The 27429-nt window shown below is 43.5% G+C and overlaps 1 protein-coding gene across 1 annotated transcript; it reads right to left on the bottom strand.

The window, feature by feature from the left end:
• Positions 1-1971: 1971 nt before the first annotated feature.
• Positions 1972-27392, bottom strand: fn1a (fibronectin 1a). The gene is made up of 49 exons (XM_068746550.1): positions 27263-27392; positions 26283-26408; positions 26024-26161; positions 25607-25738; positions 25285-25422; positions 24573-24731; positions 23984-24181; positions 23686-23868; positions 23275-23451; positions 20489-20644; positions 20073-20201; positions 19756-19899; positions 16533-16654; positions 16198-16366; positions 15556-15741; positions 15331-15459; positions 15116-15205; positions 14834-15028; positions 12724-13002; positions 12334-12597; positions 11970-12064; positions 11384-11552; positions 11184-11270; positions 10818-11009; positions 10449-10721; positions 9764-9878; positions 9601-9677; positions 9423-9512; positions 9047-9313; positions 8854-8970; positions 8589-8753; positions 8344-8499; positions 8089-8202; positions 7712-7981; positions 7366-7577; positions 6487-6574; positions 5983-6168; positions 5712-5801; positions 5444-5635; positions 5256-5345; positions 4894-5002; positions 4564-4783; positions 4274-4444; positions 4034-4172; positions 3671-3838; positions 3026-3151; positions 2809-2915; positions 2226-2345; positions 1972-2043 (listed from the first exon to the last, which is right to left on the bottom strand). The coding sequence occupies exons 1-49, from the start codon at positions 27390-27392 to the stop codon at positions 1972-1974; spliced, it is 7521 nt and encodes a 2506-aa protein (XP_068602651.1).
• Positions 27393-27429: the final 37 nt, after the last annotated feature.

Raw genomic sequence — 27429 nt, 5'->3', positions numbered from 1 at the left:
GTTTTCTCCTCCCCTCTGCTTGCCCGGAAGCGGATAGGACACATGTACAATGCTGCTTCCGCTGTGATTGTTTTTCACAATAAAAGGCATCGTATCTACGGACAGGTCGCCTGAATCGTTGCGCTTTATCGCATATATTTGTGTAGATGTGCTAACCTCCAGAAATTGGAGTAGCAACATCGGAGAAAAGGTGACGTCAATCTTGACAACCAATAACACTTTATAACATGAATGATCGCAAAAGCAAAATTAGCAACAATACAGCATGACGTTGATAAGACGACACGCCATCTTTCTGGACAATTATCAACCTATAAATTAATCTAACCTTTAAACTTGTAAAAAACAAATATATAAATTAATTTGAACAGTTTTTGCTAATTTAATTGTGGACGGAAACACAAATATGACGTCTTTCCTGTGCTGACGACAGGGTTGCAGTATTAGCCAATCACAGCACAGTATGGTGGTCTGCAGCTCAGATGTATTGCTTTTAAAACTAAAAGAAATAGAAGAATCCTTTTATTTACCCTGGAAAGGGGAGATTATTTTTACACTTAAACATAAATGCTGCTTTTCATTGGACCATTGTGTCTGTAATAAAGATTTGATTGATTGATAAAAGCAAAAGCGCAGATTTGCCAACCTTTTCTCTTCCCTCAAACTTGGAAGATATAAATCATCAATTCAAACAAAACGAACGAACTAACAAACACATACTGGCATCAAAGGGCTTGAAATATATACTTTTGTTTATTAAAAAGATTCAGTCCACAGTAGTTCAGATTTTGACACCAACAATATTTAAAACAAGTTAATCAAAAATAAAGTGTACACCCCAAAAAGCATTAAACAAAATGCATGGATAAAAAAGGGATAAATAAAAGAAAAAATACAAACATTTTGAAATCAATGTTTCTTGTATGCAAGTATTTCACTTGGATACAAGTGTGTGTTCTTTTTCCAATACATTTTTGAAGTAGTTTAACTGTTGGTAAATCAGCTTTTGATCTATGGATTTTATTGGCTTTATCTCCTGTGAACTCCTAAAAATATCCACATAACAGATCACATAATCTTATCCAGTTGATGACCTGAAGGACCTATGTCATAATAACTAGGCAACCGCTTTAACAGAAACCTGTAAGTAACTGCTTAACTTTTTCATGAGATTTGCTTTGAATTGCATGTAGCTAATAATAATAATAATAATAAAATTCTTATCAAATCAGTGCTCATCAAAATAGAGGGACACTGACCATGGACAGACAGACATGACTCTTACAGTTATGTATGGCTTATACAACATCAATCATCTCCTTTTCAAATCTGAGTTCCACAATTATGTCTGAAGCCGCAACAGAAATACTGCACGGCTTTGAAATGACTTTGCAATAAACCCACATTCTCCTGATTTAGAAATGGCATGGAAGGATGCTGTCATTGACTAAAGGTTTCCTAAATATATTCGTCACAGTCAGCCTCAGAATCATGACAAATGAAACAAGTGACTAAAGTTATTAGCAGGGAACATAGAGTAAATATATAAAAAGTGGTCTGTTTTAAATCAAAGACAGATGGAATGATTCAAAAATATTCCAATGCTAAAGCAAAAAATACACAACAGTATTGCATCTGGCGTGTCTGTGTGTGTGTGTGTGTGTGTGTCCACAGTAGGTCTGGGTGAAAAAGCAGCAGGATTTGGGCTCTGACAAGTTGATGTCAAAATAGAAATCCTTGTTCCGACTGAAGAAAAAAGGATCACAACAGACAGGGAAAGCTGGATCGTGATTGGTAACAGTGAGGTTGGTGTAGCAAATAGTCTTCTTAAGGTGTGGAAAAAAACCTTTAAGGCATAGATCAGATGGAATTGTCATCTTTTACAGAAAGCAGCAGGAAGCTTCTTTCTTGAAGTGGTAGCGACACTGTAAGAGGGCTTCTCGTCTTCATCCTTTGTTCACACTCCCCTCTTCACGACTCTGAGGGGCTGATGGCGTCTGCAAGCAGCTCTGGCCTCAAGCATTCAATAGGACACTGGATGTTCTGGAGAGAAAGAAAAAAAGAGCGAGCACAGCGAGAAAATCAGATTTGATTGTATTTACGGAAGTATATAGCATTTGCTATTATGTAATAATTAGGAATAAATGGATGAGTGGTGATGAATGAAACATTAAAAAACAACAACTTGAAGTTAAAAGTAGATAAAGTCATAGTGACACACTGACCAGTTTACGTAGAGCGTTGTCTCTGTACCGGTTGAAGTCATCTGAATGTACGGGATGGACGAGATCAGCATCTACATAAGTCTGTCCTCCGGGCCTCTTGCACATCTCACAGCGCCAGCCCTAATGTGAAGGAGGGAGGAGTTATGTTACGCAAAAGCACAGTCTCACAATCTGGTCACTTGACTTTACAACGTTGCTCTGAGATTAAAATGTGTCTGGATAGAGCCAAGATATCTCCATCTTCATTTTCCCCATAGCTAATGTTTTTTCTGATTATGCTTTTTATTACCGTATAATGTCTTAGCAGGACACAATGTATCTTAAAAATTACAAACTAACAACACAATGTAATGAAAATTCTAAATATAAAAAGACACAACTTCGTTGTTGGGTCATGAAAAACTATTGAGGAGTTTCTGATTTCATTTAAATTCTCAAGATAACAAAAGGAACATTTTCAGGACATGGCTGATGTTTTTGCAAGATTACAAGACATAATATTGATTTTTTTAAAATATATTAAATATCCATCCATCAATCCATTTCCTCTTTGATGAGACACTTGCAATCCACGGTTACACACCTGTTGGCCTCCATAGCATGTACAGGTACAGAGAGCTCCCAGATATTCCTTCTGCCACTGGTTTCCAACCTGGTACATTTTCCCATGGTCATAACATGTCGACTCGTCTGGAGAATGACAAGTAAAATACAAAAGACAAACATTTGTTCATATCGTCATTCATCTAAAATGAATCCCATAACAGACATGAATGGGTTAATAACTATTCTATACTTACGAGGTTCACACTTGAATTCTCCTTTACCATTGCCCAGACAGGTGCAGCTCATCATGTGACCATTCTCGGCATGGCGATCCCACTTCTCGCCAATGCGGTAGTTATTACCGTTGTCATGGCACCATTCTGATCAAGGGAGGAGAGGTAGAAAAAAAGAGCATGTGAGGCAGAGGAGAAATGCATGAGACTCATATACTCAGAAATGGTAAGGGAAGGATGATCTCAGTTTCTGGTATTGCTGGATGGACAATACAAATAACTGAGACTGAGTTAGCTTAGGTTAGAAAACATCAAAGGCAGCCAACAGGCAGATATGATCATTCTTTAAGTCAACTTATGTATGCAAATAGCATGTAGCTATGATATATTTGAGAAAGGTCTTCGGTTATTGATGTTGTTATAGATTTTATAGCATTTTCTGACAGATAATTTTATGCAAGTTGCTGCACACAGAATATTAACTTTACAATGCAATTGTTTTTGAACTGTCGATGAGGAATTTATAAAGTGTACAATTGTACATTGCAATATTAAAAAAAAATCTTCTGATAAAGTCCTCTTGAGTAAATCACATAGAATTATTTGATTTTTAATTCCATGGTGTCTTTGCAAAGCATGCTGGGAGGGGATTAATAAGCCACTCACTGGATGAATCACACCTAAAGTGACCGCTGCCCAGCCCCAGGCAGCTGCACCACAGCTTGAAGCCCGTCTCTGACATTCGCTCCCACTCAGAGCCCACCTCGTGGTACGTTTGTGTGAACGTGTCATAACAAACGTCCTGATTGGTTGTAATGGGCATGTCACTTCGAACTAAAGGAAGGAAATAAAAAATGCAGTCAGAGTATGCAGTGTAATAATAAGGATTAAAAAAAGATCAGTTATTGCTACTCAAATTCAATCATGTTACATTTTCTATGAGCTACATAGAATCAGCTATTTATGTTAAAGAGTGTCAAATAATATTATTGTAGTACGAGCATGCTTTTCCGGTGTGGTCTACTGTACCAGTGTTGCCAACGGTTACAACTTCCTCCAAAACCTTTTCTTTAGCCCCGCCCCTCATGGCCTCTACCACAACATTATAGGAAGCTCCGGATGTCAATCCAATCAGTGTGGCACTGTTGGAGGTGCCGGGAAGACGCATCTATATGGAGAGACAGAAGAGATCCTTAAATATCAAGCGGCGATGTGAGCAGTAACTATGTATGTGATCCCTGTTCTGAGACACAGATCATGTTTGCATACCTGGAAGCCCCTCTCCTCCAGGTGCGTGATGGGGTTACAGGACACCTCATACTCTGAGGTCTGAGGAATGGGCTGCCAGGAGATGGTTGTGATTGTCTGTGCTTCTTGGGGTAACTCTGTTTCATTGTCAGGGAAACCAAATGCAAGGCCTGGAAGAGGACCGTCGCTCACCTGCAGGATCAAGCACATATGACTTGTGGTCAAAAAAAGCAAACATAAATGATGTTGGAAATACATTATTATAGCAATAACAAAGCAGTTTTAAAACAGAGCATTTAAACTTCACCAACCTTGACCAGGGGTACTCTATTTCCATCAGGGCCCGCTACAGGAATATAGACCAATGGCTCTCTGAGAGTCGGTCTCTGGCCTTCTTTTGGTCCAGCAAATGGACCATGAAGTCCATTATTAGGGCCCAGGTTTTGGTACTCTGTGTAAATATGCTGACCCTGCTGGCCTGGTTGGCTTTGGCCACTAGTACTAGCCAAGTGAACATTATTGGAGTCAAAACTGGACACAGAGAGAGAAAGCATGAAGAATTCCTACACATGGAGAAAAGCATGGACAATATAATATAAAACATAATATGATGTTTGTAGTATGAAAATGAAGATTTTTACATCTTGTAATTGAAGGACTCTGGAACATCCAGGATATCAGTGCTGGGTCTGTGATGAACAGGAAGCTGTGGAAGCTCAGGGATCAATAGCTGATGATCTGTATCTGGTTCTGATTGGACACGAGACACAACAGGAACCTATTCATTTGCATGTCTAACCAATACTAATACCAATACAAAGGACACTGGTCGAAGGAAAATCCACTTTAACAGCAGTTACAGTAAGAAGCCATCAGAGGGCAGCAGAGCCTACCTCTCATGCACAGAATTTCAAGTATTTAGTCGTATCTATTTATATATTACTCTTAAAAAGAAATAACTTGTAGCACCATGGTTTTAATTTGTCTTAATGCGTATACTTACGGGTTCTAGCTTTGCCCACTAGAGATGTACTTCTCAAAGCGTTCTGCAGGGCGACAATCTTTATGACATACTCAGTTCCCGGTTTCAGGCCTGTAACCAAAGAAGGAAAGAAAAAAAGGAAAGAAAACTTGTCATTTATTAGCAAATTAGCATGGATTTCCCACACGTCTTCACAACTCCACACCCACCATTGATAATAGCGAAGCTTTGACTTGCATGGGGTCTCGGGGTAAGTTCCCGCGGCAAACCTCCAGCCTCCTCATAAGTGACATAATACCCAGTCACCCCGGGGCTGCGTGACGGCTCCCACGTAAAAGAGATGCTTTTCGGGTTCAGGGAGGTGAAACGGATACTGGTGGGGGGGATGACCACTGGTTTGGCTGAAAGAGACAGAAGCAAGTTGACTAAAAGTTTCTTCTCGCCATACGCGTCCGTGCGATGAAGATTAATGGCCACCTGTGGTTGCAGTGAGAGTGAGCGGTAAGCTGCGACCATTCCCCTTCAGAGTGTAAATGTTGATCTTGTAATTGGTGCCGGGCTCCAGGCCTGAAGTGGAGACACAATGATAGGTGAGTGACGGACTGTTTGTGGCTCTGAGCAGAAACATTAACAAACGGATGTAAGGAATATTGATTATTTTAGATGACTTTTTATTACTTTACTTGTTATTACGGGGGTTTCCGCGTCTCTTATGTTTTTATAAGGCACATTGCAATTATCTATGTACCTGTAATAGCGTACGAACGTGACTCGGGTGGGATGGTCTTTTGAATGGGTATGTATCCTGAAGAGGAGGAAGTGGGTGTGGCCTCAACCAGGAAGCCTGAGATGGCATCACTCTTGGAGCGCCAGGTGAGAGCGATGGAGGAGTCGTTCACGTCAGAGATTCGAACACGACGAGGAGGGCTGATGTCTTCAGGTGGGGGGAGGAGAAAAAAAGAAAAAGAAAGCGCAAAGTGTGAGAGGACTTTAACAATTAATCATTCAAAGTGCTTTACGAGCAACTGATGAGATAAAGAATAAAATACTAAATACAATGCATAATCCAAAAATACTATAAACAAATGATAAAATACTACAGAAAAACCAGACTGAATAATTGTATTAATAAAAATATCAATATTTTCAGTTACTGTGAGTTATATTTTAATTCCATCTAAAATATTGCTGTAGTATCCCATTTATGAGCTTTATTGGTCTGACTTTTTACATGTGAGAGTTCGAGACTCACTTTCCTGAGTGGTGATCTCTCCTTGGAGGGGTTTGCTGGTCAGCGAGTTTTTCAAGGCGTATACATGGACTTCATAGGCAGTTGCAATCTAAGATGAAGAAAAACCTCAATTTATTGCGATTCCTCCACATGAACGGAAAACAATTGGAATATTTATACTATATCAATAGGTATGTGTTCATATGAGTGGTTTGTGTGCGTTGTGACATAGACCAAAGAGGAGTCAATGAGAGAGTGGCGTATCAGCAAGTTCATTCTCGTACTCATAAAAATGTTCCTGCACTCATTTGAAACCTCTTTTCCAAAGATAAAAACTAGAAAAGCACTTAGAGCGCAAACCTTTGCCAAGCAGCTCATTCCCCTCCTAATTGGATTTATACCGTCCACATGGTGATCTGGATCATCACCGAAAGGTTATAAATTGTTCTTGGTATCTTTATACACCAACCATGAAAAGTAAAAGTGAATCAGAGTTGATGCGTATTTTTAATAGATTTTTTAATCCGTAAATGGGGTTTTCAATGTTAAAATGTAATAGTTTTTCCTGACCTCATTCTGGATCAGATCCAGAAGACATTTTGCATGACAGCGCATATCAGACTCCTTTATGATGGTGATTTGTTTTGAAAAAGCCTACATTATAAGTAAATAGGAAAATCGAGATTTATTTTTGTATCCAGACGGGTATCCGGATTGCTCTCAATATTTAATGAGATCTAAATTAGACGCAGCTTCAGATTAATTTTTTTCCATCAAGATCCATCCAGCAGTTTTTCCATAATCCTGCTAAAAAACAGGCAAACAGCATCAAAAACATAGCCTCCTTAGCAGAGGTAACAAATGACAGTCCTTTGTGTTCATTTACAGACTTGAACTCACCATGAGTCCAGAGATGTGTGCTTGTGTGGCATCTGGAGCCAAGTTCATCTCCTTGGTGGGACCGCTCTTGCTCTTTGGGTTCACCACCACACGGTAACCTGTGAGGCCTTTGAGGCCGGTCAGTCGGTTATCCTGACCCGGCACTGCCCAGCGCATAATGAAAGACGTGGGGCCAACTTGGGAGAATTGGAGTTTAGTGGGAGGTGAAATGGCTGGGGGGGTGGAGAGTAGAGCAAAAAAAAAAAAAAAACATTAGAGGGCGACAGCATTGACAGAAAGAGGAGCTTATTGATAAAAAAAAAAAAAGGACATAAACCTTCACCCCCAAAATATATTTCGTCCTTACCTGTAGCTTGTGTCCCGACTAGAGGTGTGCTGGCAGTGTCGTCATGCACAGCAATCACCTTCACCGTGTATTCAGTGCCGGGTTGCAGCCCGTAGATGACGGTAGACTCCGCATCATGACGTGGAGCAGGGCGCAGCTCTCGATCCCCTTCCTCCGAACTGGAATACAACACCCGGTAAGATGTAACAATCCCTTCGGGACTGTCCCAGGAGATTCGCAGAGAGGTGGAGTCAATGTCAGAGAAGGTCAGGTCCTTGGGATGGTCGACATCTAGAAGTCGAAGGACCGAATGGGGGAAAAAACAAGGTGGTTGATGGTTCGAGTTGGGAAATGTTGGAAGAGAATATGTGACAAACATCTCTAAAAAGTGTCCTCACTTGTTAAAGCATTCGTTACCACTGGAGAGCTCTCGCCATCTTGGCCAAGAGCGTACACACTCAGAACATACTCCGCTGTGGGCATCAGTCCTGAGAATGTGATCTCTGTCTGGTCTGGACAACGGGACAAAAAGAAACATGGACAACATAGCTTAAGAGTTTATAACCTTGAGAAGTCAGAAAGAAGACTAAACGCTAAACATGCCTGAAGCTATTGACAAAACCATACATTTCAAGTTCAGTCCAATGCCATACCTGGAGCCACAACCTCAGTAAAAGACGGTCCCTGTCCATTTCTGGGGACCCCAGTCACCCTGTATCCCTTGATTGGGCCCTGAGCAGGACTCCACCTCACTGTGACACTGTTGTCCTTCACGTCCATCACCTCCATTTCACCAGGAGAGTCAACGCCTACAAGAGGAGGATGGAAACATGGAAAGATGGAGGAGAAAGTTGTGTTTGGAAACCTGGTGTGTGTGTGTGTGTGTGTGTGCGTGTACCTGTCCTGTGTGTGACATAGATTGGAATGCTGGACGCAGGGCTGTCTCCTCTGCCAGTCACAGCATAGACGGTGATGACGTAGTCGGTGCCAGGCTTCAGGCTGCTGATCGTGGCAGTGGACCGAGAACCAGGGACTGTGAACTCTTTAGGATTACTGTGACCGCCTGGATTTAAAAAAAATCATTGAAATGTGACAAATGTTAGAAGAAAACGTGTAAATGTGGAAGATAAAAATCATTCCTTAAGCCGTTACTTCATGTTTACCCGTCTCTCCGTGTGTGATCCTGTAATATCGCACAGTTACAGGCGGGGCGTCCCAGCGGATGGTGATGCTGGTGGGGGTGGAGTCTAGCACTTCCAAGTCTGTTGGAGCGTCCGAGACTGGAGGGAGAGAGACGCCAGAGATGAAATGAAACAACCCGATGATTAGTGAAATGAAGAAGTCCGGAGTTCGTACTCGTCTTCTGTTTCCCGCCGAGTGGCAGACTCTCTTCCGTCCGGCTCACTGCGAAGACGTTGACCAAGTAGTCCGTATCCGGAGTGAGTCCAGTCAGGGTGAAGTGGTTCCTGGAGGGGGGCAGTCGCTCGTCCTTGGACCTCCCGCCGCTGACCATCTGATAGCGGATGCGGTAGCCAGAGATTTTGCTCTGGGGAGCGAGCCAGTGGATGGTAAAAGAGTTGGTGAAGATCTCGGAGAAACGCAGGGCAACCGGTGAATCCAGAGCTGGAGATGGTTCAAATAAAAGAAGGGGTTCAGATTCACGCCAAGAGCATCTTTTCCCTTCCGGGATGGATACGTTCCGTCCGTTTGCGTCACATCAGTTAAGACTTACCAGTCTTCTGAGTGCCGACGAGGGGTGAGCTCTCCCTCTGCTCATAAACACAAACCACGCTCACCAGGTACTCGGTGTTGGGCAGCAGGTCTGCAGACAGTGGGAAAGACAAACGCGTAATTCAGCCATTTTTGTGTCTGTGTTTTCCTGGAATGACTTTGTTTTGGCCGAGACTCACTCCTTAGCAGCACTCGGTTGCTCCCGTCCTCTACGCTGGTTTCTGTGATGTCATCGTCATCATCAATGGGATGATATCTGAAAGAAGAGGCGATATGTGGCTCTATTCAAGTCAAAGAAGATCTGCTGCGCAAAAAACAAAACAAAAAACTGAGCTTTCAGACCTGATAAGGAAGCTGTTGATGTCAGCAGCATTGGGGACAAGAGGAGACGCCCAGGTCACCTCCAAACTGTCTTGTCCAACCTTTCCAAAGCCCAAATCAGTGGGGGCCGGTACAGCTATCACAACAAGAGAGCAGCTGGATTCAGAGCGTGCTCAAGTCAGAGTAGAATTATTATTTTTATTTATTGCCCAAATAAAACGGTGGACCGTCAAGACAAATGAGGGCTGAAAATAGACATGAAGAAAGAGAAACAATCTGATGACTCCACTAAAAACAAGAAGAGGTCTGTCGTCCTTTTAAAAGCACGAGTCTGTGTTTTATACGCGTCGGTGTAAATATGTCTGAAGTTTTACGACATCTTTAAACTGAGAGAAGGAGCTGTGTTTGCATTGGGGGGCAAAATGACCCTCGGTATGATTAAAAAAAAAACCTAAACTGAAACCAGATGGTCCACACACACACACACACACAGGATTATTAAAGGGAGCATGCAGCGTAATAACTTCAACAACTTAAACGGTTGTGCTTTGAAGAGCCATAAATTACAGTAAATAACAAGCTTATTTTGTTACGTAACTCCGATCACATTTATCCACAGAATAGACATCGTGATAGGTCGTTGTTTTTTTACTTCCTGTTAATTATATCAAAAAGTAACGCATGTTGGCGGAAGCCTGGATCTTACAGGTCTGCTGCGTGACCTTGGTGGGTTCACTCTCGCCATTCTCCGTCACCGTGATCACGCTGATGTCATAGCCGATGCCCGGCTCCAGTCCGTAGACGGTGTAATGCCCCGTCGACGGCACAACTGTGTCTTCGAAGATGGGTACACTCTCTCCGGCAGCCACAACCGTGATCCTGTAACCAGTGATGGCCGTGGTGTTGAGCGGTGACCAGCGGAGGCTGATGGTGGTGTCGGTAACGTCCTGGAAGGTGAGGTCTGTCAACTGCGGGACATCTGGGTCGCCGGGGGAGACGGTTGAAGGGAAGTTTGTTCATACTTGTCCACTCCCAGAATGTTGAGCATCAGCATTCTTCGGTTGACTTCACTCACCGGGCGTAACGGTAGTCGATACAGGGGCGCTCTCCATGTCGTCTTTAACAGTGACAACACTGATGTTGTACTCCACTCCTGGGCTGAGGCCATCCAGCGTGCAGGAGGTCTCCCCTGCCTCCACAAACTCCTCCACACTGTTTCCTTGCTGCCCATTGGTGGGGGTGCACGTCACTCTGTAGCCTGTGATGTCTTGGAGCGGAGCAAAGTTCAATCAACAAAATCAGATCGTCAACGTCAGCGAGGAAAAAAAGCCTCAATAATGAAACGCAACAGAGGCGTAATATTATGATGTTAGAGTATTTTTGACATTATTGGTGCGTATTAATACTTTCATGCTCATTTTGGGTGTGCATGTGTGCCTACCTGGTGTACTGGCTCCGTTCCATTGGACTACGAGCTCTCCAGTGCCAGGCTTGGACTCCAGGTTGAGATCAGTGGGAGGAGGCAAAGCTGGAGATGAAAAAGCAAAAGAGGAATCAGAAGAGGACAGAAATTAGAGCACATCAGATCATGAATTGAAAAGGCAAGAACCAAAAAGTCATTATTTAGTGGGGCAATCTTACGGGTGACCACACGACGTGTGACCGGGGTTCCCTGCTCATGGCCATTTATGACTGGCTGGACGCTGTAGGTGTACTCCACTCCCGGAGTAAGACCGGAAATGTAAATACTCCCAGAGTCAGAGGTCACATCTCTGGGGGCCTCTCCTCCCTGACTGGGATGCACTGTCAACTGAGAGATAAACGCACACAGTCAGGGAAACAGCAGGGAGAGAGAGAGAGACATGGACTGGAGTAGGAGGTAAAGGTCAGGGGTCACTGTTTTCTCAAGAGGGTGGCAGCCAGTGGAACATTCTGATCCCTGGTGGGATATATTCTGACCAATCAGATGGACACTCTGAGTTCTAAGCTCTATGGTGGCTGTGTTATCTAACTGGGGCCAACATGAGGCCAAAAATAGACGTGCTTTCCACAGCAAACTGAAGGAAAAAATTTGCATTCACGGAAAACTACACATCCCTGCTCAGAGTGTTGCCTCCATGATACGCCCTGGATAAGCGTTAGAATGTGAATGGATGGAAAAGTTCACGATCCAATTGTTGATTTAAACAACAACATTTATCATGATGTGGATTTCTAGCCAGTGTACCTTGTATCCGATGCGAGAAACAGGAGTCCAGGAGATTATAATGGAAGTTTCAGTCACATCAGTGCTGAAATAAGGAGCGTTTCCCATTGGTGAGTCTAAAAAAATAAAACACACAAATGTAAATTACGACGTGTACTGATCAGTTTTTATGAGCCGACACCACAAAGAATTAAGCAAACCCAATTTGTAAATATTGCACCTCTCCTTGCCCATAATGTCCTCTACTCATTTTTAAGTGACCGATCTTGGTACAAGACACTAAAAGTCATTCAATCATCATAAATGTTTTAATTCGTTCCAAACTAACACACGTTGAGCGCGTGCACGACAGCCCACCATGCGGCCTGAGCCGCAAAACACTCACTAGTTGTAAATACAGCAGTCTCTCCTTCGCTCAGTGTATTATCTTGCTCCGCATGGAGCGTAGCCGAGTACTCTGTATCCGGCTTCAGGTTGAGCAGGGTGTATTCGGAAAGGCGGGCAGGCAGGCGCAGCTGCTTGGGGTTGGAATTCTCGTAGGTGAGGAAGAGCCGGTAGCCGGTAATTTTGGCACGGGGGGCAAACCACATCATCACAGCGCTGTCCTCAGTCACGTTGGTGAAATGGATGTCTGTGGGAGCATCGGGCTCTAAAAAGAGGGAGATGTTTAAGCCAAAAATTAGCAAGGTTGGAGACATACTTTACAATATGCATAACCATTTCTTTCATATAATATACGAAGAGTCATACTCCTGACGCCGTGTTTCCAACTCACTTGTAGTTTGCTCCCCACTGAGCGGTAAACTTTCCTCTCCATTATGAATAGTGTAGATGTTGAAGCGGTACTGAATCCCAGGCTCCAGATGTGACACTTCAATGTAAGAGTTTTGACTGAGAGGCAGAGTCAACTCCCTCTGGGGAGATCCGGACTCGTCAACCGGGACGGCCGTAACTCTGTAGCCAGAGACGTCCCCAGCCGGTCCGGTCCAGGTTAGAACAATTTTTTTATCGGACACCTCAAAGAACTGCAGGTCCGTAGGAGAGGACACTTCATCTGCGTGCAGACAAAAATAAATATATATTATAGTTCTACATTATTCATTCATTCTTTAATTGCTGAATGTTTGACCACATTGGTGCTCTCATTCAGCTGCTGCAAATACATTTTAATACATTGTGAAGTTCCTTTATGCAGGGAGAAATCCCATAAATCGTAAACTTTCACAGAGCCCGTTGTTTAAATGTCGAACATAAATATAACTCACAACCTTCACCATGCAAGAAAAAACGTGGTGCCCCTTTTCTAATTTAAAAGCATGCATCACAATCTAAAACTCATCCGATCAATTTTCAAATGTGACCTGCACAACTATAAACTAAATAAAGACCATGTTAAAGTATTCCATTACTTCATGGAAGGGTTTTGATTTTTATGTTATTTCATCTTGCAGCCAATGAAGAACATAATTTAACTCGAAAAGCACTCAGAGAGCATAAACCTCCACCAGAAGTTCATTCTGGATCAGATCCAAAACACATTTTATGTTCATATTGGACCCCTTTATGACTGTGATTTCCGGTGAGTGAATTGAATGCATATTTTACATCATATTTTTTTTTGAAAAGCCTAAAGTAAATAGGAAAATCCAGATCACGACAGTATCCGCAATCTGGATCTGAACCAGATTAAATTCGGCGGCAAGATAGAGATTCTGATTGTGTCAAATTCCTTCAACATCAGTCAATAATCAATCGAGGTATTGAGGAAACAATTTTGAAGCTCCATTGACTGCAATGTTACCGAAAAACTCAAAGTGATCCAGAATCCAGGATCTCTTCTGGATCGTCACCACAATTTAATCGCCTGTTTCATTAAGATCCATCCAGACATTTTTGAGTTATCTTGCCAACGGTCAGACAGACAAACAAACCAACGCCGGCGAAAACATAACCTCCTTGGCGGAGGTAAAAATAAATCACGTTTGCTCCTGAGAGATGAGATGAGACAACAATGAATTAGGGAGGAAGATAGAAAAAGATGATCCTTTTATTACATGATGAAGCATTTCATGAAGAGGGGAAGCACTTCGTGACCAGTCTCGTGGCGTGTGCAACATCGATTCCTTATTATGTGTCATCTTAGGCCACTTGTAGCAGAGTGCATCTGCCACAGAGGAGGGGGCTTTTAGGAGCACACTCTCTCAACTAGGTCATGGATCTTCATTCCATTACTGTCCAAACAAGCACACACTTCCAGCATTTGGTCGACTGGCCTAGCAGTATGTTGGCGCTGGCGGCCTTGGACATTTTAAACAACTCCAGTCCAGCAGAATTAAAGCACAACAGCTGTGAACCCAATGACTTAACGTTCCACTGGAGAACTCCTCACTGCGAGGGAATCTTCCACATAAATCAAGCAATAAGTCACAGAGTGACTTACGGGAACGTGATGGATGTCGGCATTAGAAGAACAAGGGGGGGATTTTATGGACATATAGCAGAGTGAGGGCTAAAGTCAGAGGTCTTAAAGGATCAAATTATGATATTTAAGATTTGAAATCAGCAAATAAGCAGATTTGGTCACTGGTGCCATAAAATAATGAACAGAAAATCTGTATTTCTATTATTTCTAGAGCAAAACAATTGCAAATATTAACTTATTTCCTATAACAATTCAACATAAAGTGGTTCTCCAGACTAGCTGCAGGAGGACACGAGCAAATGTTTGGGCAGAGACTGACGAGGCCAAAGCAAAGTGTTTTTAAAGAAGAGCAAATCTAAATGTCCTCCTCATCCAGAAATCCATCGACACGGATTAACTGCGCCGGCTGAACACCCACGAGCCCCATTCTCTCCCTTTGGCTTTGTGTTCTGCAGTCTTTTACCTGGAAGTGGATCTCCAGCAGTGTTAACTTGCAGAAAGATCGGCTCGCTCTCCAAACTGTCCTCTACAGCGTAGATACTGATGTTGTACAACTTCCCGGGACGCAGGTCACCCAGAGTCACGGAGGTTGCCGTGTCGGGGAGGTTCAGCTCGGTGCTTTCGCCTTCGACTGATGGCGTGTAGACGACACGATAGCCTGAAAAGAAAAAGAGATGGCGGAGCTTCTAGTTAATAGACGACTGAAAGATTCCAGATGCAACGCACGAGCATTTCCGTCGCGCACCAGTGATGGGAGCCAGAGGTTTATCCCAGCTGATGACAATGGAAGTTTCCTCCACTTCCTCCACTTCATGATCGACAGGAGCATCAGGTGCTATGGAAAAAAACGGGGGCAAGGAAAACACTATTTAGCTCGCAAAGCTTTACCTTATTGGAAGTTCTATAAGTGGGAGACGAGAGATGGGACTTTGAAGTGAGAGAAAGTGTTTGCCGACTCACTGGTGGTCTGTGAAGTAGTAAGAATCAGGTTGTCTTCTCCAGCATCTGTAACCTCATAGACGTTAACAGTGTATTTCCTCCCTGGGAGAAGCTCATTAATGTTCACTGAGGTAGTCGTACGGGGCAGGTCTGATGGGAAATAAATAAAATAAAAGCCTGTGATCAGCCTAGATTACAAAGTAGCACTCCAATACCAAACTTACTTCCATGCATTTCTCCACTTACCCAGCACCATGGGTTGCCCAGTGCTCTGTCCCTGCTCACTGAGCTCGTACTCCACCCTGAAACCCGAAACCGTGTCGGAGGCAGAAACCCAGGAGATGACGAAGCTGCTGGAGGTGATTTCGGTCACCGACTCGGAGATGTCAAGCACAGGCGGCGGCTGGGTGGTCTCGCCCTGTGATGTAGCCACTACAGGAGAAGCACGAGAGAGGTGGACACTCAGGGCTTTGAGCACAGAAAAGAGGCTTTTAAAGCAACTGCGATTGTGATTTCATGACATTGCAAAGCACCTTTTCAGAGGCCTGTGTCCAATTTTGTAGGATTAAAAATTAAAATGTAGGAAAGACGACAAGGAAATTAAAAAATGTAACTGATTGTTTGCAAATATTGCCAGTTCAAATCCCATGTAGCATATTTAAGGTTGATTGCATGCTTCATGCTGACAAAGTTTTATGCCGTTCCTGCTGCAACCCTCTGCACACATGCGAGTGTCCGGTGTTGAGGAGGAGGATGCAAAGGACAGGGTGAAGTGGAGAAGGTTGCTTTGCTCTGGTGACCCCTGAAGGGACAAGCCGAAAGAAAAAGAAGAAACGCCATGCAGCATCTCAGCAAGACCCAACAGCACATTTACTAAGAACTACTCACATGAGCCATAAGTGGTGGTGAAGTCGAAGCGTGTGACCTCTCGACGCCCTAATCGCAGCACGCTGATCAGCTGACCCTCGTACGTGATGCCAGGCTTCAGAGCAGAGATGGTGTACGAGTTAAGATGACCGGGGATCATCACCTCCCTCCACGGACTTTGGGTGTTTTTCTATGAAATGTGATGAAGAACATTATTTGGTTTACAACTTGGTGTGCAAAACGGCGTTAGATAAAAGTCAAGCAGAGGGTGCCCCTGTCGTCACGCCTAGTTCAGAGACAGGCGAAACAAGGTAACCATTTGTTTGTTCATTCAGAGGCTCGATAAGAAAACTCACCACTTTCCATTTAAGGATGTACTGGGTGATGTGGGCAGACGGCGGGGCATTCCACTGAATAGGGTGCGAGTTGGGTTGGTTTCCAGATTCCGTTATGATCACCTGGACGGGGCGGTGACCACCTGAAAGAAAGCCGGAAAAGACTTAGAAAAAAAACGTTCATGTTCTATTTGAAGAATAAAGATGCAATCATAGATTTAAGAGATCAGCGTGACCCATGGGAACAGCTGAACTTTGACATAACATCTGCTGTTCTACTATAAGATCTATCGCTCATCAAACTAGCTCCTCTACAGCTGGAGACCTTTCAAAAAGCAGCTTCTCGCTACCCGACACGACAGCGAGTGGGCAGTAGTGTGGACAGAACACAAAGAGAGTGAGGAAAAAGTAGCAAAGCCCCGTGAGATTCCAGATTTGAACATTTGGAGGAGAGTTTCTCTAATTGTTCCTCTTCCCTTGGGGAAGGAGAAAAGAAAGATCTCCCGGAAAGAGCTGTGGGGCATGGAAGTATTCATAGCTCCATCATCAGGATGTATAACTCTGTCCTTTCAAAGAACGACAGTCAATGGTTAAAAGAAGATCTCACAGGTTGAGGATTTGATTTGCATTAACCAATCTCAGGCAGGACTTTGTGCTTTTGTTGAACTCCCAGCATCTTGTTTACATCAATGAGCCAGCAGTGGCTTGGGAGGATGCAATGGAGATAAGCAAAAAAAAAAAAAAAAAAAGTTCAGGTACGCCAAACAGCCACCCAGTGAATGCTAACATGGTTTCAAAGTAAAGGTCTGGTTGAAGCAGAAAGTTTGCAGCATCCACAACTAGGTTAGTCTGGGAGATAGGGATATAGGGCATGTAGTCAGAGTAAAAAAAAAAAATACTAGCAGCATTCAGGAAGCAAAGATGATAACTGAAAATTGCTGAATTTATTTATTTTGCTACACGAGGCACCTCGGTCTTAAAATGGTTCTCACCGCTCAACAAAACTCCCAGAGTTTTATTTAAACACCAGCAAACAACACGAGACACCTTTCCACAGTCTGTGCACATCTGTTAGGCGATTATTTGAAAAGCAATGTTTTTATTGTGCAATTATCACATTTTACAACAGTCCAGACTCAAGTCCACCGATGGACCAAGCAATGTAATTTCACAAAGTTTGAATATTGAAGGCTTGGTAGACACAAAAGGTGGGAAAAAATGACATCAGCAGAAGATCAAAGCTGTAGAATCTTCACCGCTTCCACAAATGAGAAAAGGGTGTCAAGTAATCTTTAATGTAAGCAGAAGTCATGTGGTGAGCAGCTGACATTAGCTGGGCTGATAGAAACTGGTAGCTTCAATAAAGCACTGAGGTTTTCTGACCGCTTTTCCAAACATCAGACCTATAATCAAAGGTTCTAAGCAAGTGGCTCGGTTAACCAGAGGCTGCAAGCACATACACAAACCTCAAAAGCAATCTGGGACCAATTACTGCCTATTACAGACTAAGAGGCTATGGGCGAGGGTCAGGGTTACATAGGATCAGATGTGGGATGCAAATGGGTATGGGTGCGCACTTGCAGTGGATATACTGCATGTCCACTCATGCAGAATCTTCCAGCATTGCATAGATACACACATGTATGTGAAACATGCATGCCCACGTCTGCTCGGCTTTCCAAGCATAGACACAACATTTATTCTCGATGTGGACAGATGCACAAGCAACGGTGGCGATAAGGAAGTAGCGCTCAGAGTCATCCTGAATGCCCCGAAAAGATTAAACTACACCGCAGACAGGAGAGATAAAACACAGACAGCGGAAATGAAAGCATGTCTTTTGAAGATCTTATCAATGCAGGGCTAAATCTGATACTTTTTAAAATCTTTGGGGGAAAAAAAAAATCCTTCCCTTGTGTTTTCCCCATTGTTGCCTTTTATGGTGTTTTAACCAGCAAGCCAAAAGTCTGGATATGCCTCTCTTCCCCCCCCCCCCCCCCTTAATTTAGTATTCTGTATGCCTACACACACACACACACACAGCTGGTTGCTATTACAGCCACTTACGGAGGAATAGTGCCCTACATTTTGTGTCTCCCTTCAACCTGCTTCACACACAGAGCAAAAAAAGCAACAGTTCAATTGCTCTTTCCAAACATTGTCTAATCACTCGGAACTGTGGTGACATATTTATGCATCCTGCAAGATATTTTTAAAATATATTGTTCTTCGAAATATGACAACCAATCATTCTGTTCACGTGCATCGCAAATTTTCATGAGGGGGAATGGAGATAGACTTCCTCAGGGATGCCGTACAAGACACAATGCAAAAAAGAAGGGAAGATAAAAGAGATGAAAAAGTCTAGAAAGAAGAGCGACTGAATATCTAAGATTTCCGTGCTGCGGTCAGCAAAACATTGTCAGCTGTAATACGAAAACGGTCAGACATGGCGAACAACACAGCCTGCGAAGAGACAAACCTCTGCAGGAGATCAAGCTTCAGAAAGTCATCAGAAATGAGGTAATTTAACCATCATGCATATATCATTTATAATTTAAAAATCATTAATGAAGATGACCGAATAATCTCAGTTAACTAAAACACATGCAGTTAAAATTTAAAGATTGCTAAAATCCAAAAGAATCGAAGGTTTTTACGGTGTGCATGTGGAGTGTATTTGTGTGCAACAGGGGTCGCAAACACACACACACACACACACACACACACACACACAGGCAGTGTGGCGTTTCGTACAGCTGTGGCAACAACACAGGGGAGCTAGCAAATGCTACCAAGAACAAAGGCTCAGAGTGAGGGGCGCGTTTGAAACAGAGGAAATAACACCCATTCTGTCTGGTTCACATCAGAGTCAAGGGCCTCATTTCTGAGGTGAGTTAAACAAACATCCTGTGAACAGTTTGTCCATCAGGACACGGAACTACACCGTATTCATATTGTTGTCCACCCGTCTTCACTGGTTCAAGACACAAAAGTTTGTTTTATTTAATTTACAGATAGAAATGTGTATTGTGATAAAGCACGTCATTTCCTGTGGAGGCTTCTATGGAAATAACAAACAGTCAATCCAGCAAATTAATAAAAAGTGTAAACTTGCAAAAATAAAGCTCCCATAACATAACACAAATCCAACACTGCCCACTATATGCTGTTACATAAAAGGTTATCACCTGCACAGTATCCCTCATCGTAAACATGCACATTTATATGTTGAACACCTTACCAGGGTAGGACTGCTGAGGCTCGCAGCTGAGCTCACCAATGCCGTTGCCATAGCAATAGCACTTGTACATGATACCATGGATGACTTTGTCCCAAGACTCGCCGATCTGATAGAAGACTCTAGACTCCGGCTCCTGGCACTGGTCTGAGGACAGCGACAGACGGAGAATGAAAGTTAAGCGCTGAACGTCACAATTCTTTTATGTTTTCGCATCCATTCATTCATCCTTCATACAGCCAGTTCTAAAACTGAAGTGCATTTCATCAATCACAATGGCTCAGCCTGCTAGATGTACACCTGTAACAAGGTAAACGCACCAATGGCATCGCACTTCCAGCGGCCCCGCCCCTGCCCAAAGCAGGTGCAGTTCATCGTGTAGCCTTCCTCGTGCTGCTTGGTGAAGGTCTGGTTCACCTCATAGGTCAGGCCATCCACAATGCACTGGTCTGCAGCGGACGCACAAACACAGGCTCTTTTCAAAGTAGCAGAGTACCACAATGTTTGGAGGGTTTGTGCGTGAAGCAGGTGGGATTGAGAGCTTTATTACGCGCAGGTGTGCAGGCTCACTTTTAAACCTCTTGCAGGTGAGCGATTAGATCAGACGTGACCTTTCGCCTTTCAGAGAACTCTACGATCGCGATCGAATTACTACCACAAACAGAAGGGAGGGGGGGGGGGGGGGGGGGCGACCTCTGCCATTGTTTTTTTGTATTAGTTAAATACGCAAGCATACCTTTCAGCTGGGAGTAAGCGACACAACTCCATTCTCCACGGCCGTTGCCGACGCAGGTACATCGCATCATGTGACCCAGGACATCGTGCCGTTTGTCCCACTGGTCTCCAACGCGGTACATCATCCCTTCACTGGTCGTGCACACTTCTTCATGGGCTAGAAAACACAAGGACAAAATTAGTTAAATGTCAAATGCGGGTTTTATTCCAGAAAATATTTGACTTTGGATAGAAATGTCTGATTGCAAGATTTCATCCAAAATCTTCTGAAAACCCAACAAAGAAAAACCACGCCAAATAACAGGAGGAATAAAGGGACGCATCCAGCACATTGCTCACTGGTAAAACAACCGGTTCGTGATGGCATCAAGAGAAAAATAGACGCTCTCTTAATGACAGATCTCCCTTGGAGAGCAAACGATTCCAACCTACAATTAGGCTTTAGAGGGCTCAAATACCACAGAACACCTGGAGGAAAGAAGATTCCCCTGGATTGAAGGCCTGAAACAGCCGTCCTGTGTCCTTGTGTATGAATGACTGGGTGTGTTCAACACATGTTTTCTACTAATTATTGTGAGGAGCTTTTATCGGGAAGAATAGAAAGTTTGTGAAGGTGGCCGGGGCAGGCTGAGACTTGCACCTGTGTGTGTGTGTGTGTGTGTGTGTTTCATATCACTACTTCTGGTACAAATTCCAGCTCTTTTGACTGCAGCAGTCCTTTTTACCATGGCGGCAACATTTCTTGAATTATGAATGGCAGCCTATGCATCTGCGTGGCTGTCTACAAAGTGAAGAGATGTGGAGATTAAAGGCGGATCTGCCGTTTTGGAACACAGCCTGGACGTTTCTATGTAAAGCAGAATCTGGTCCGAGAGGAAGCCGCCATGCCGGCCTCCTTCGGTGGCTCTGGCAGGGAGTAGAAACACTCGGGCTGGTATGTCAAGTGCCAGAGTGTTGGTTTGAGATATGTTGGCTTGGCCTTAGAACCAAGCTAATTTCGGCACCCATCAGAACAAGTCACGCCCCCTTCGGTTTTAGTCACACAGTTTTACACGTGTTACATTTAGCGGCTTTAAACGTTTATTTTAAAACTAAGCTGGGATTTATTTATTTATTTTAAACTTTGCAGCCATTTTCCTCTAGAAAGAAAACATTAGCAATATGAAAAGGTGCCGTTTGCACGATGAAGGTTTTAACCTTAGATGCCGGCTCATGGTCGGGGCAAGTTGCTTCATCATCACGGCAGACACGGGATTCAGCCTTTACAGGGATAGCGCAGGTGGACGAGAATGGGCTCCAGACTATCACCATTCTTTTCAACATCCCAATTAACATCTCAAGCGCCATGTTTGTTTTGACAACCCTGTGTAGTCATTAGCGCCAACCTCAAAGACCTCTCCCCCCCCCCCCCCCCCCACACACACACACACACACACACACACACACACTGCTTTGGCTGCTGACTGAGTTTAACTCAGCTGGCTCATCCCAATCATCCCAAGCATTAAAAGAAATCCAGAAGCAGATGAAAGCTTTCCATCCCTACCTGCACACGCACATACAAAAGTACATGCTTACACTTCTAAGCGTGGACAAGAGTGCACATCTGCTCTCACAGCTGCTCAGAGCACATGCTTGACCGTGAGAGTCAGACACAAATCAAATTTCAAACATCTCCAAAAAATAAAAACATGTTTTATCATACTGTAAAAATACTAACAATTGCTATTCATCAGTTAAATCGTAACATTTTGAGACTGCAGGTCCTGTAGATGGATGATTTGATCAGTCCGGCTATCAGAGTACGGAAGTCTAGTTTAAGGCAGACCGGAAGGAATATTTTGTATAAAAGTGAAACTAGTCTTCTTTCTTTTGGGGGGAAATTTAAATCAAGTATTCTGAATTCAAGCAACATGTGGGATAAACCTTAGTGTTCCTCTATAATCACATGACGAGAAGACAGTATCTTCTCCAAACATTGCGTTTCCTGACGTAAGTATGTTGTTTTTACGGCCATCAAACACACATTAGCCTCTGATATCTACATAAGTTAGTTTGTGTTCTTTGTTTAATGGAATGTTAGCGTCATCATTCCCATTTCATTACTCCTTTGCACTTTAGTGCCACGTCAATGACCCCCTGCCGTTTCACTGGCTTCAGCCTCCTTTTGTCACCCATGGAGACACCTTCACAACACAACACAACACACTTTGCTTGCAAGGCAACTGTGACTTCAATGTGGCTGTGTTTTAAATAAATGGAAAAAAAAAAGCTTAAGAACCGTAAATCAGATTTTCCCTATCACACCCAACTCCCTTTTAACATAAAATAGCTTTTATGTAAATGAAGGTTTCCCCATCAAATGTTTTCATAACCAAAGAACGCTCCGAATACAAAGGCCATGTTGACTCCCTGAATCAGACTGGGTAGAGACACAAACAGGACACTATGGACTGGGAGGGACATTGCAATTAGCTAATTGAATTAGCAGTCTCCGTGGCTAGTAAGATAAAGGCGTGACCTGCCTGTTTGCAAAAAAACTGCCCACAGAGACGCAGATAAACACGTTTTTCCATCTATTTTGACCAAATAAAAAAATTAAATCTGAAAATTGAACTGAAGTTTAACCGATTTCAACAATGTTGCACAGTGAGTGGCTGAAAAGTGATTTTACATTCAGAAAACATTTGTTGGTTCATTGCTTCTGTCCTCCCCCCCCCCCCCCTCTCTCTCTCTCTCTCTCTCTCTCTCTCTCCCTCTCCCTCCATCACTTTTAAGCAGACGTACCAGCCATGGGACAGAAGCCGAAGCGTTGCTCTGCATCGTAGTCTGTTGTGGTTCCGCACCACTTCATGCCATCTCTTCGCCCTTCTGCTGTGCAATCGGTGTAGTTTCTGCCATTATAGAGGAAGGGGAACTGACATATGGCACCATTAGAATTACCGCCTCGAGTCACCACGAATACTGTGGAAAGAAAAATACAGTACCCATTGAAATCATTTCATGATGAGTTATATACACTGGATATTTATCGTGGTAAGAATGTTTGGGGGGCTTTTCAGGGCTGTGTGAACACAAACACAATCTTCTCTTCTCGTATAAGATCTGAGTGATTTCCGTACGAGTTCATAGATCCAACTTGTGGACATGAAGGCAAACTCCCGTGAAGCTTACAGAGGATTACTCTCAAACACTCACCGTTCTTCTCTGTGCAGAAGGAATATTTCTGCTCCGTCTCAAAGTCGGAGGAGGTGGAACACCACAACTGCCCATCACTGCGTCCATCAGAGATACAAGAGTGGTAAGTCTTCCCCTTGTAGACGAAGGGAAACACACAAGGCTGACCTCCAGAGTTACCACCGTATACAGGGGCTGGTCCATCTATACGAAGACAGACACACACACACACAGAGAATAAGACCAAACACGGCAACCTATAGACTCTGTGATTGTTTTGCATTAGGATAGAAAATAAAGTCATAGAATGGTCTCTTACCCCATTGTTCACAGCTGACTCCACTGCCCAGACAGGTACAGATCATTCTCTTGGTCCCCTGGTTCTTAATCCAGCGCTGGCCAATGAAGTACGACAGTCCCGTATCTGACTGGCAGGGTCCATCCCGGGGGGTCTCGGGAACAACGGCAGGCTGGTAGACCGCAGGCTGGATGTTGGTGATGACGCGGGAGCCCGTTCCTGAAATGATACATTGGAAGTGAAATGACTAAAGGCCATGCAGTTAAAACATCTTTTGAACACAGGAAAACAAATCTTTGAATGCTCAGTTCTTTACATGACTAACAACAAACTAATTATTTGTCCGGCATCATATTCCCATGAGAGTGTCTCCCTATCTCTCCCAGTCTCTGTGAACTGTTTGAACACATTCTTCCCACTAAATTTCTCACGTTTCAAATCTCCCTCTCTTATTCCCAGCCCCCCCCCCCCAGGTCACAATCACGAGTTTTGAGATATGCCTTCCTCACTTCACCACATAGTACACTTAGCGCTTCTTATCTCTCCACACAGCATCTGTCTCTGGTATTCATTCTTCTCTCAACACAGGAGGGATGTTATCATTTCTCACCTAGGCCAGTGGTGTGAAGTGAGGCGTGTCGCTCGCACTTCCATTCGCCTCGACCGTTGCCTGTGCAGAGACACTGGAGGATGTGGCCTTGTGCGTCTGGTTTGCTCCAGGTATCTCCAATACGGTAGGAAGACAATGTGTCCTGGTCATTACAGCGATCTGGTAGAGAAATAAAAGAGAAAAAATGTCTTTACGGTTAGGGTTTAGTCCCTTTGGTGCATGCTTCCCAGAGAGAAAACTTCACGTTTACATGCAGAATACATGTGTTAAAGACTACAGCGATCATGTGGGTGATGGCTCCTCCAGGCCACCAGCTGTTGTTGTGATGCTGTTGACTAAAGATAATCATTCATTGAGGACATCCGATACAAAAGCTGGCCGAGGCCACCCTGAAGTCTCCAACATGGCAATAACAGTAAATAAATAACATTTTTGTTTCAGCTGCCAACAGAATTAAGGATGGGAGTAATGGTTCCAGTCAGAAACTCAAAAACATTTATTCCAGAGCCAATTAAAATCCACAGACAAATGTGTTGAAGTAAAACACAATACATTTGACTTTCTGCTTGTGCAGTTTGAAAATGAACTAGCTTTTCAGATTATAAAATACATACAATTTTTATATTAAGAGTTATAATGTTTTTTTTTAAGTTGTATTAAAGTGAAGTTATTTTGTGTGATGGTACCAAGACAGATTTAAAGGGTGTCTTACTCCTGGAGGTGCATGTGATGCGCCCACTTCCCTCTCCCATACAGGTGCAGTCCACTACCATCCACCCCTGGTACGGCTTCTCCCACGTCTCCCCAACAACATAGGACGTTCCAGCCGAGTTGTCATAACAACGCTCCGCTGGGGTAAAAAAAAAGACACCTTTTTTTTTAAATCCTCTAATTCAAACAAACCCAAATAATAATATTAATGCGACATTCTCTAAACCAAAAATAATGAATGAATAATCATGACAATCAATATTGTTTTTATTGGCCAGTTAAGCAGCAATTCGTCCAAAACTTTGCGGTCTGTGACGACTCACCGACGGGTTTGCAGGTCCACTCCCCTTTGCCATTACCAAGACAGACACACTCCAGCATGTAACCATCTGTTTCATGGGGCCTCCTCCAGGTGTCACCTATCTTATATGAAGCCCCGCCCTCATGACAGCGGTCTAGACAGTTGGGGGGGGAGGTGATTAGATAGAAGCATGTTCATCTCTTCACAGAAAGACAAAGACAATAAATAAAAACACACACACACAGTCATCCTCTTTGTAACTATCCAGCTAACAGCTAACAGCTGCACAGCACCAGTTGCTGACAGGATGTAGCGGATACGAAGACCGACCAGTTTACTGGCATCCGTCTGGAAAACCAGGAATATGCACGAGCTGGGATGTGTGGTCTGAGGTTAGACTAGCTAATAGTAACAGGACAGCTTCAACACACAAACTTACTTGCAATGGTGCAGCTGATCTTCCCCCTCCCAGATCCAATGCAGGTACAGTCCCAGATCATGCCCTCCTTGGGTCTCTCATAGGTTTCACCCACGGTGTAGAATAGCTGGTTGATTTTATCGTAACACCTTTCCACAGCTGCAGCGGAAAACGGAAGAAGAAAAAAAAACGAGCTATAAGGAGGGAACAGGAGATGGACAAATATCTGACTTGTTTTTTTTTCTTTTTTTTTCTATGAGATAAATACATGCAAAGTAACCTTCAGGTTTGCTTTTGCACTTGATTCCAGCAACCCCGTGACAGGTACAGACCAGGATGCTACCCAGATACGGCCGATCCCATTGGTCATTAATGCCATACAAGTGGCCATTCTCTAAACAACCATCTGACAGGAGGGGAAAGAGAAAAAAAAGTTGATGAGACAAAGTAGAATCGGCCAGCAGGAGGTTGAATAAAAACGCACATCCTCTTTTTGGGCCGACACCCAAACACATACACTAGGGAAAATGTGAGTGAAAAAACACACTCCATCTGCACACCGCTAACTCTGTACCTGCTTACCATGTGTTTTTTTAGGGTGGAAAGACAAATGCAGCCACTGGAAAATGGTCGAACCCTGACTGAAACTACAAACACATGCACTGGAATAAAAAAGACAAATAAACAAACCCTAAAATGGGATTCATCCCTACTGAGGGTCAAAGCTTCAGCCACATCTGTGAAGCTGTGCCTGGATGTGTTAACTCCACTTCAAAGGGCCCAGTGGTTGCTAATAAATCAGATGCATGGAGAAGAGAGGAATTCCATCTAGGAGGAAACGTCTTTGTTCACATCTAGTGGATTCAATTCCTCCCCCAACGTTAAAAATAAAGCCATCTTTGTATTGTTACTACTCATCCCTGAAGCTTCGAGCACACAGATGAAGTTGAGGAGATGACAGAAGTCATCGGCATTGAGGTTAATCCAGTTACTCTGTGAGTCAATCCAGATCGAGATTGTTTTATCTTACAAAACATTACCCAGACTACCGAAATCCCAAACGATGAAACTGCTGGGAAACAATCCTGTTGGATGTGACATGTTTTTTTTTTTTTTTTTTCTGTCTCTAGAAAGAACATGTTAAAAAACAAAAACGAGTGAGAATCATGTAACCTCTCAAACTCTTGACCTCTGATAGGGTTCAGTTTACCACAAAGACAAATGATCCAAGTGCCAATGAATTAGAAAATGAAAACTTACCCTGAGAGACTGAAGGGACGTGATACTGCTGTCCCTGTCGCCGGCTCCTGTGCGTCCCTTGGGGCATGCAGTTCACTGCGCTCCCGACGCAGAGGGCAACCAGCACCCTGGCTATGTGGCTGCCGGACATTCTCTTAAATAAACGAGCCACTCTTTCAAAGCAGATC

This window comes from Brachionichthys hirsutus, chromosome 12, assembly GCF_040956055.1.
Source record: "Brachionichthys hirsutus isolate HB-005 chromosome 12, CSIRO-AGI_Bhir_v1, whole genome shotgun sequence".
Lineage (NCBI taxonomy): Eukaryota > Metazoa > Chordata > Actinopteri > Lophiiformes > Brachionichthyidae > Brachionichthys > Brachionichthys hirsutus.
Note: the sequence above shows the minus strand (reverse complement) of the source record. Positions and strands in the feature narration are given on the sequence as shown.

What these genes read in the sequence shown, in the direction of transcription:
- fn1a (XM_068746550.1), bottom strand. Translation starts at nt 27,392, where the DNA reads ATGTCCGGCAGCCACATAGCCAGGGTGCTGGTTGCCCTCTGCGTCGGG. An exon ending in ACTTCACACCACTGGCCTAG is followed by an intron (nt 24,182 to 24,572) that starts GTGAGAAATGAT and finishes GTATCATTTCAG; the next exon opens with GAACGGGCTCCCGCGTCATC. An exon ending in CTTTAGGTGTGATTCATCCA is followed by an intron (nt 3,152 to 3,670) that starts GTGAGTGGCTTA and finishes TCCCTTGATCAG; the next exon opens with AATGGTGCCATGACAACGGT.